Below are 10,414 nucleotides of genomic sequence, written 5' to 3'. Positions count from 1 at the left end.
AAAAAGTACTCCAGAGTGTTGTTCAGCATGGGGGTGAGTAGAAAATGAAGGCTAATCATGTTTTGGGTGTACTATTCCTTTAAAGTAATTTATACGGAAGAGGATTAGGGCCAGTGGGGAAAAAAAAAAAAAAAAAAACTCCCATACTAAACTGAAATAAAATTAAAAAATCAGTTAACTTTTTTTATTTTAATTTTTTTTATTTTCAGTGGCCCTAATCCTCTTCTGTAAATGTATGTTTATGCAAAACTTCAAAATGTTTTTTTTTTTTAGCTTATTTTATTTCAGGTTTTTATTTTCAAATGTTATATTTTCACATATTAAGATAAAAAAAAAAATGCCTACAATTTTATTCTTTCAATTTTTTTTTCTATAGGGGCAGACTGAGTTTTATGAATTGAGGACCAATAGGAATGCTGTTGCTAGGTCTATCCAGAGCAGACTTGCTTCTATCGGTCCGCGCATAGACCAACCGGAAGTATAGATTTAAATTGAAAAAGACAAATCTAACAAAATATTACAATAAAAATTAGGAGAAAATCTGATAAACAACAAACTCTATAAAATAAAATAAAAATAAATCAAATATTTTTATTTGAGACATTTTGAAAGCCCCATTTTGGAAACTCATTTTCTTCAAATCTCCTTTTTTGTAACGTGTTCTTTGCTTTCTATAATACTGGATCAAACTTCTCTCCATATTGATGGTTTCTGTCCTGTGGAGGTCCATTTATTTCTGGAGGGGGGGGGTCTGTTTGTGTTCAGAGCGTGACTCCAGAAATGAAAGAGTTCCTGGAGAAGCTGAGGACTCGGGTTCGAGTCGGAGTGGTTGGCGGGTCGGACCTGGTGAAGATCAAGGAGCAGCTTGGAGACGACGGTGAGGCGGCGGACTGGTTCACGTGGCCAGGTTTAATGTCTCTGTTTGACGTTTCTCCTTCCTGTCTTTGTCTCAGTCATCCAGAAATCCGATTATGTGTTCGCTGAGAACGGCCTTGTGGCTTACAGGAACGGGCAGCTGCACTCCGTCCAGGTAGCGTGCATTTAATCATCAGGTGGCGATCAGCACCATTGGTCCTGGATACGACGCTGGTTCCTGCAAAGTGAACTTTCCCTTTCTCTGCTCGCTCTCCTCAGTCCATTCAGGCCCACATGGGAGAAGAGCTGCTGCAAGATTTCATCAACTTCTGTTTGGACTACATGGCCAAGATCAAACTGCCCAAAAAAAGGTACTTAGTCACGACTCCAGGTCGAACCTGCTGGAGGAGACATTCATTCATTTTTCTCCTCATCTACATCCGTTCCTTCTTGCATTTAGGTAACAGACTGCTTTGAATGGAGGAAATGGAGCTAAGAAGGCATGTTAGGGTCACCCACACTGTTAGATTCCTAAATATATGTTTGCAGGGAAATAAAAGACAAACCAAAACCTGGAAGTCTCCTCGGCTTGCTGAAAAAGCTCTAAAGTACACTGCAAAAAAATTGAAATCTAAATAAGTCACTTTTTCTTAAAATAAGTGCATTTTCCCTTGAATTGAGGAGGTAAGTGAGATACTTTACAAATGGAACAAGACAGTTTACATTTAAAGAGCATATTTAGACCTAGACAGATTTGTCATTTTGTATACATGAGTAAAAGAAATCTCGTTTAAAACAGCTCTAGACAATTTCATTTTTTTAAGTGCAGCCCTGAAAACAGTAACAAATACATATTTTTCTAATTATCGTATTCTAAGAGTAAAAGTACTCCTTCCATTTGAAAATCGTCTCATTTACCTGCTCAAATTACGGGTAAATACACTTAATTTAATAAATTTTTACTTTTTCCGAGATGGTTTTTGAAGTGCATTGGCATAAGGATACCTTCCACAATCTCTGCTGGAATGTGCTGATTATGGGTCATCAAATGCAGGAAAAGTTTGAAACTGACTGATCCTCCTGCTTAATGCTGAACCAGGCCCCATTAAAAGCTGAAATCCATCGCCACCTCTTCTGTTTCGAGTCGTTTCTTCTGGTTTATCATTCAGCAGACCTTGGATTAAAATCACTGATCCGACCTGAGGATGAATCTCTGTTTGCTTGATGAAGGCTGAGCTGCAGCGTGATGCTTTTTCTCCTCAGAGGAACCTTCATTGAGTTCCGTAACGGGATGCTGAACGTTTCTCCCATCGGACGCAGCTGCACACAGGAGGAGCGCAGAGAGTTCTACGAGCTGGATCAGGTGAGGAGCTAACGGTGCTTAGGAAGCAGTTTCTACGGGGAGAGATAAAGGCCAATAAAAATGGATATAAAGATGTAAGAAAAACCTTAATAAATATAAGATTTTCTTTTGTGTTTGTTTCATCTGAATATACAAGTTTAAATGTTAAAACTTTGCAAAACTGCGATTACGGATCACAAATTTACAAAAGCCACAAATTTGGAAGAATAATAAATTTACTTAAAAAAAAATCAGTAATTTACCTGTGGAAACTTAGTTGTAAATTTCCGTTTTTTTCCCTTTTTTTGTTGTTTTGCTGCAAAACCGTGGAATAACAACTTCTATTCTAATAGATTAAATATCTGACGTATGTTGGAGTAACAAGGATCAAATGCAAATCCTGAGTTTATTCAAGTTCATCCATTTTTATGGACTTAATCTCACCCTGTAGGTTGCTTCTCTCTAAAGTCAACCTCATGTTTCCCATTTTCTGAGCTGCTTTAGTTAAACTGTTTATCTGCAAACATGCTCTGAAAAGAAAGGGATGTCTGAAGGATGAAGCTCCAGCAGGACTTTGAGATTTTTTTCTTGTTTTTTTGCAGAAAGAAAAGATCAGAGAAAAGTTTGTTTCAGTGTTGAAGGAGGAATTCAAAGGAAAGGGTCTGTCGTTTTCCATCGGTGAGCCTCCTGAAAGCTGCTCGTTTAAATAACCGTTGTTGTGAGATCCGCCTGCCTGCCGTGGACCTTTTAACGGCCCTCTCAGCGGGACGGCTCCAGTCAAACTGCGACGTTACTCATCGTCTTTGTTTCCCTGCAGGAGGGCAGATCAGCTTCGACGTCTTCCCTGACGGCTGGGACAAGAGGTACTGTCTGGGCATCGTAGAGAAGGACAACTACTCAACCATCCACTTCTTTGGAGACAAAACCAAACCTGTGAGTTTGCTAAACGGGTCACAGTCAAAAGCTCTCATTCAGTCTGTCCTGAGGAACGCCTTGGAGGAGAACAGCTTCCCTTAGAAGCTGGAGGAAACTTCAGGAGTCATTTTATCAGATTTATCACACTGCAAAAAATGTAAATCTAAAAAAGTCATTTTTTCTTAAAATAAGTGCATTTTATCCTAAGTTGAGGAGGTAAATGAAACACTTTGCCAATGGAACAAGATGATTTACATTTGAATTAAGAAAAATCAATTGCATTGTCTTATTTCAAGTGCATATTATCTAATTAACTTATTTTAAGTGTAAAATACTCATTCAATTGGCAAACTATCTTATTTACCTGCTCAAATTAAAGCTAAATACACTTGATTTGAGAAATTTTTACTTAATTTTAGATCGTTTTTGCAGTGCAGCTCCCAATAGTATTCACACCTCATGGATCATTTCTGCATTTCTCCTTAGTTCACACAACTAACCATTAATTTATAGATTTTTATCTGCAGGCCTATATATGGTCGAATCCTGAGGTGGAATAAAAGATTCAGTATCTATGATCTGAACATCTACACTGTTTCCCCATCAGACCAGACGGAGATAATCTCTGAACATCAGCTTTAAGTCCAGCCAGATTCTAGACCTGATTTATGTTTGAACTTTGACTAGGCCAATATGTCCCTTCACTAGTTTGGTGCTTTATTTAGGGGTATCAGGGGTAATGAGGTTGAATTTGCTGCCATAGCAACAGCATTCTTTTTTTTTTTTTTTTTTTATCCAAAGAAAAAGATAAATGTTTCTCCTGATGAAACCCTTTCAGGTTTCTGATAGACTTTAGACAGATTTTATTTGTCATTTTGTTTACCCAAGTGTAAAACAAAAAGAAATTTCGTTTGGAAACAGCCTACTGGACAATTTCATCTTTTAAAAGATGAAAACTGCAGCCTTGAAAAATAGTAAAAATGACTGTAAATTTAGTTTTAAATTTACAGTTCTAAAATTCTTTTTAAATATATATATATATATATACACACAATACAATAACCCATTCTACATTCAGCAGTCTAATGGCAGTGGGGAAGAAACTGAAACTTCTGATGAGCCGCTAAAGAAGCTTGGAGGTTAAAGGATGAGGAGGAAATAAATTTCCTATCAGTCGGTTCCTCCATTTCTTGTTGTGACTTCTATAATGAAGGCATTTCCCTCTAATCTGAGCAGAATTTTTAAAGTAAACCTGAGTCTGCAGGAACTTTTCCTCTGCATTCGGCTTCATGTCCTCCTCCTCCTCTTCCAGGGAGGAAACGACTACGAGATCTACAGCGACCCACGGACCGTCGGCCATGAAGTGTCCAGTCCAGACGAGACGCTGCGGCTCTGTGAGGAGCTGTTCTTCTCCTGAGAGCCCAGCAGAAGCATCGGGTCCCAGAGCAGAGACTATGATCGGACCCTATGGGTGCCTACCTCCACCAGAACCACCTGACTGGACCTGGACCAATTCAGGGAAGCTGCAGCCTCCTTTGGTTTAATGAAGCGTTCTTGGAAACAAAAAGGAACAGAACCAGAGACGCTCACATGATGTTACTGATTCCTGTTCTTAAGGCACTTAAAAATGACAAAGGTTCTACTGTAAAAAATAAAAATGCTTCAGTCTAGTTCATGTATGAAAATCATTTTTCTGGTTTCTACCCCTGAAGGTTCAGAGCATCTCCAGAAAAAAGATTTTTCTTCTCCGACGTCTGAAGCATCATTTATAGACGAGAGTTTTAGGGCCATGCTGGGACGTTTAAAGAATAAAATCATAATACTGAAAGAATTAACTTGTGATATTAAAGTTGTGATTGTAAGATGACTAATCAAAGTGGGCTGCTACTTTAATCTCCAAATATTCTAGTTCTATTACTACTTTACTCTTCTAATGTTACGACTTTAATCCCGTAAGGTAATGACTTTATTTGGGGGCCTCAAATACTTTAATTATCCCAAAGAAAAATTAAAGGTGTTGTAATATGAATAAGAACTACAATTTCCCGTTTAGAATGAATATTTTTGAATGAAATCTTTTTTATAATTTCTATTTTTTTCAATATGAACTTTCTCTGAACAACCTGGTTTTTCCTCCATTAACTAACTGAATGATCCAGTTAGCAAATAAAGATCTGAAGCGGTTTAGCACAGCCCTAGACAGTCCCACCCATGATTTGTTAACCCTTTAAAGCCTGGACCATGAAATAATTAACAGAGAAATTCAATTTTTTTATTTAGAGGTGTCATTGAACTCTGAAAAATGAAAGAAAAGGAATATATATATATATTGTAGAAGTTAAATTAAACCTTTTATTTGCATCAATTCTGATACATTCAGCATTTCTGTAGAATATTATATACGTTTTCTGTTCACTACATGTGTCTGATTGTTTAAGTCAGGGTTTTTAAGATAAGCAAGATCACACTGATGATGCAAAGATCTTAAAAACTCATGTATCGAATATGATACAATTGGTTTTAAAGGGTTAATAAGCTGCTGTTTTAAATATATTAGCCTAAAAGTTCAGAGATGGATGTGAAATTAATGAAACCTTCAGGTTTGGCATCTCTCTGATGCTTCAACTCTGCTGCACACCTAAAGACAAAGGAACAATTTCAGTTACATGAAACATTTCAAATATTTTAAAGGATTCTGGAGGCAGAAAGGTATTTTAATCTGAGGGGAAGCAGCTGAGCTCTCAGTAAAATGGCAGAACGGTCTGACCTGAGTGAGTGACACAGGTCACTATGTCTGCTGGCAACACGCCACAGCTGCACCTCGGCTCTGATGGCCGACAGGGATCCGCCTCTGCTGCTCTACTGAGCAGGATCCGTGTTTCTAGAAGTTCCAGCCACCCTGGAGGTTTTTTTTTCCTTCGCTTCAACTTATTTACGGTAGATGATCAAAGTTTTGACGTTGCAGCTGTTCGCCTTTATCAGAGCTTTTATTGATTGCTTACATCAAAGATACACAATGTTGACTGTACAAATACCACAGGCAGCAGAGAACAGGTTCTAATGTTCTAAGGGAGGTTAGGGAAGACGAAGAATGACTGCATGGAACCCTAAAGGAGACATGACTGTTTAAATTCAGGCTTTGCAGTGGTTTTAGATATACGTGTATAGAACTGCAGACGTAGATTAGCACACACAGAGCTGCAGAAATAGAGCTGTGGAGGCAGATTTGAAGACTGAAAGCTGGGGACATAAATCTGCAGATATAGAGATGATCTAGATCTGCAGAAGGAGACTCTTAGATGTAGCTGCAGACAGATCTATAGTCAGAATCTGCTTGGTTTGGTCAAGAAGTCCGTCCCCCAGGAGCTCCTCTACCTGCTCCATGTATGAACCTGAAAAGAATCATTGAGATTTTTAATTAAAAAAAATAAATAAATTAGAAGCAATAAAATGACCAACCAGGTGGCAGGAAGCCCTGGGTTCCACCTGTCTGCTGTAAACATTCAGTTGTTCACATTTTCAGAGTGAAGTCTCTGTGGATCGCTTAAAGAACTTCTGTTTTCCCCCACATTCGGTTCTATGGATGCGGTAAAGCCAACTACAGCTCGGATTGTTGGAGGAGGCCGACTACGTCCTGTAAATCGGCCTCTAAAACCTCACATCTTGAGGAGTGAGTTAAAAAAAGAGGAACGTAGGAACCAATGGGAGACGTTAAACCTGAATATCAGGATTGTTTTTGATTGGGCCCAGAACCTGGTTTACAACAACAAAACCTGCTCAGTTGCCGTGGAGATTGATCCAGACGTAACCGTAACCGTTCGCTCTCAGATATATTTGTCTCTCCTCTTACCTCTTGTAGCCCGCAGCATGACACCTGTCTGCCCTGCAGTGGTTTATTTAAAAACGGTAAATCACTTAAATCCTGAATCTGCCAACAAAACGCCGCCTGCGTGGAGCGGTGCAGAAGGTAAACGAAAAATGGCTGCTTGATGAGTTTATGTGAGGCCTGCAACCAGTTTGGTTCTGTCTGTTATTAGCCAGAGCCAGCCGTCCCGCTCCGTCTAAACAGACTGGGTTCCCTTTATTTCTGTCAGGCAGCAGCATGGCCAGCCTCACTCCAGCTCCGGGTCCTTGCTATCGTCTCCTCCGCAGGACGAGCGGCTGCTGAGGTCGGCCACGCCTGACTCCAGGTCGCTGCAGGCAGAGACGTCCTCTCCATCTGGACTCCGCAGCTGCTGCCCTGACGGCCCGGAGGAGGCGGAGCCTCCTTGTGGAGGCCTCTGATTGGCCAGTTCAGAGGAGTGCAGGCGACTGTTCTGAAGTAAGGAGTTGGTGCTGGGTTCTGAGTAGAAGGTGGGCGGGTCCGGCCCGCTGTGTCTCTGCGGCAGGCGGCTAGTTCTCCTCCTCGGAACCTCCGTCTTCTCCAATGTGATTGGTTTCCCCGTGAGAGCCGCGATCCTCTGGGAACAGAACCACAAAGACGTTCTATCATCAGCTGGCGGAACCACAAAGACGTTCTATCATCAGCTGGCGGAACCACAAAGACGTTCTATCATCAGCTGGNGGGGTTTGTTAAAATTACGAGGTCACGTAGCAGCTGGACCCACCGGTGGGTCCGTAGGGTTCTAGGGGTTAAAGGTGTTGTAATATGAATAAGAACTACAATTTCCTGTTTAGAATGAATATTTTTGAATGAAATCTTTTTTATAATTTCTATTTTTTTCAATATGAACTTTCTCTGAACAACCTGGTTTTTCCTCCATTAACTAACTGAATGATCCAGTTAGCAAATAAAGATCTGAAGCGGTTTAGCACAGCCCTAGACAGTCCCACCCATGATTTGTTAACCCTTTAAAGCCTGGACCATGAAATAATTAACAGAGAAATTCAATTTTTTTATTTAGAGGTGTCATTGAACTCTGAAAAATGAAAGAAAAGGAATATATATATATATTGTAGAAGTTAAATTAAACCTTTTATTTGCATCAATTCTGATACATTCAGCATTTCTGTAGAATATTATATACGTTTTCTGTTCACTACATGTGTCTGATTGTTTAAGTCAGGGTTTTTAAGATAAGCAAGATCACACTGATGATGCAAAGATCTTAAAAACTCATGTATCGAATATGATACAATTGGTTTTAAAGGGTTAATAAGCTGCTGTTTTAAATATATTAGCCTAAAAGTTCAGAGATGGATGTGAAATTAATGAAACCTTCAGGTTTGGCATCTCTCTGATGCTTCAACTCTGCTGCACACCTAAAGACAAAGGAACAATTTCAGTTACATGAAACATTTCAAATATTTTAAAGGATTCTGGAGGCAGAAAGGTATTTTAATCTGAGGGGAAGCAGCTGAGCTCTCAGTAAAATGGCAGAACGGTCTGACCTGAGTGAGTGACACAGGTCACTATGTCTGCTGGCAACACGCCACAGCTGCACCTCGGCTCTGATGGCCGACAGGGATCCGCCTCTGCTGCTCTACTGAGCAGGATCCGTGTTTCTAGAAGTTCCAGCCACCCTGGAGGTTTTTTTTTCCTTCGCTTCAACTTATTTACGGTAGATGATCAAAGTTTTGACGTTGCAGCTGTTCGCCTTTATCAGAGCTTTTATTGATTGCTTACATCAAAGATACACAATGTTGACTGTACAAATACCACAGGCAGCAGAGAACAGGTTCTAATGTTCTAAGGGAGGTTAGGGAAGACGAAGAATGACTGCATGGAACCCTAAAGGAGACATGACATAAATTCAGGCTTTGCAGTGGTTTTAGATATACGTGTATAGAACTGCAGACGTAGATTAGCACACACAGAGCTGCAGAAATAGAGCTGTGGAGGCAGATTTGAAGACTGAAAGCTGGGGACATAAATCTGCAGATATAGAGATGATCTAGATCTGCAGAAGGAGACTCTTAGATGTAGCTGCAGACAGATCTATAGTCAGAATCTGCTTGGTTTGGTCAAGAAGTCCGTCCCCCAGGAGCTCCTCTACCTGCTCCATGTATGAACCTGAAAAGAATCATTGAGATTTTTAATTAAAAAAAATAAATAAATTAGAAGCAATAAAATGACCAACCAGGTGGCAGGAAGCCCTGGGTTCCACCTGTCTGCTGTAAACATTCAGTTGTTCACATTTTCAGAGTGAAGTCTCTGTGGATCGCTTAAAGAACTTCTGTTTTCCCCCACATTCGGTTCTATGGATGCGGTAAAGCCAACTACAGCTCGGATTGTTGGAGGAGGCCGACTACGTCCTGTAAATCGGCCTCTAAAACCTCACATCTTGAGGAGTGAGTTAAAAAAAGAGGAACGTAGGAACCAATGGGAGACGTTAAACCTGAATATCAGGATTGTTTTTGATTGGGCCCAGAACCTGGTTTACAACAACAAAACCTGCTCAGTTGCCGTGGAGATTGATCCAGACGTAACCGTAACCGTTCGCTCTCAGATATATTTGTCTCTCCTCTTACCTCTTGTAGCCCGCAGCATGACACCTGTCTGCCCTGCAGTGGTTTATTTAAAAACAGTAAATCACTTAAATCCTGAATCTGCAAACAAAACGCCGCCTGCGTGGAGCGGTGCAGAAGGTAAACGAAAAATGGCTGCTTGATGAGTTTATGTGAGGCCTGCAACCGGTTTGGTTCTGTCTGTTATTAGCCTGAGCCAGCCGTCCCGCTCCGTCTAAACAGACTGGGTTCCCTTTATTTCTGTCAGGCAGCAGCATGGCCAGCCTCACTCCAGCTCCGGGTCCTTGCTATCGTCTCCTCCGCAGGACGAGCGGCTGCTGAGGTCGGCCACGCCTGACTCCAGGTCGCTGCAGGCAGAGACGTCCTCTCCATCTGGACTCCGCAGCTGCTGCCCTGACGGCCCGGAGGAGGCGGAGCCTCCTTGTGGAGGCCTCTGATTGGCCAGTTCAGAGGAGTGCAGGCGACTGTTCTGAAGTAAGGAGTTGGTGCTGGGTTCTGAGTAGAAGGTGGGCGGGTCCGGCCCGCTGTGTCTCTGCGGCAGGCGGCTAGTTCTCCTCCTCGGAACCTCCGTCTTCTCCAATGTGATTGGTTTCCCCGTGAGAGCCGCGATCCTCTGGGAACAGAACCACAAAGACGTTCTGTTATCAGCTGACGGAACCACAAAGACGTTCTATCATCAGCTGACGGGACCACAAATATGTTCTATTATCAGCTGACGGCACCACAAAGACGTTCTATTATCAGCTGACGGAACCACAAAGACGTTCTATAATCAGCTGACGGGACCACAAATACGTTCTATTATCAGCTGACGGAACCACAAAGACGTTCTAT

General features: G+C 41.3%; 2 protein-coding genes across 2 annotated transcripts in view; one reads left to right on the top strand and one right to left on the bottom strand.

Annotated features, from left to right (window-relative positions):
• Window positions 1-4,904, top strand: part of LOC107082664 (phosphomannomutase 2-like) — a 6,854-nt gene extending 1,950 nt beyond the window's left edge. Inside the window, exons 2-8 of the mRNA XM_015371450.1 lie at window positions 766-877; window positions 954-1,030; window positions 1,135-1,226; window positions 2,119-2,218; window positions 2,800-2,875; window positions 3,015-3,130; window positions 4,425-4,904. Of these exons, the coding sequence (XP_015226936.1) occupies window positions 766-877; window positions 954-1,030; window positions 1,135-1,226; window positions 2,119-2,218; window positions 2,800-2,875; window positions 3,015-3,130; window positions 4,425-4,529 (678 nt within the window). The 3' untranslated portion in view covers window positions 4,530-4,904. The remainder of the gene's footprint in view (window positions 1-765; window positions 878-953; window positions 1,031-1,134; window positions 1,227-2,118; window positions 2,219-2,799; window positions 2,876-3,014; window positions 3,131-4,424) is intronic.
• A 3,197-nt stretch (window positions 4,905-8,101) lies between these two features.
• LOC107082658 (myotubularin-related protein 7-like) overlaps window positions 8,102-10,414 on the bottom strand; it is a 24,774-nt gene continuing 22,461 nt past the window's right edge. Inside the window, exon 12 of the mRNA XM_015371444.1 lies at window positions 8,102-10,193. Within this exon, the coding sequence (XP_015226930.1) occupies window positions 9,846-10,193 (348 nt within the window). The 3' untranslated portion in view covers window positions 8,102-9,845. The remainder of the gene's footprint in view (window positions 10,194-10,414) is intronic.

This window comes from Cyprinodon variegatus, unplaced genomic scaffold (genome assembly GCF_000732505.1).
Source record: "Cyprinodon variegatus isolate N-32 unplaced genomic scaffold, C_variegatus-1.0 Scaffold58, whole genome shotgun sequence".
Classification (NCBI taxonomy): Eukaryota; Metazoa; Chordata; class Actinopteri; order Cyprinodontiformes; family Cyprinodontidae; genus Cyprinodon; species Cyprinodon variegatus.
Note: the sequence above shows the minus strand (reverse complement) of the source record. Positions and strands in the feature narration are given on the sequence as shown.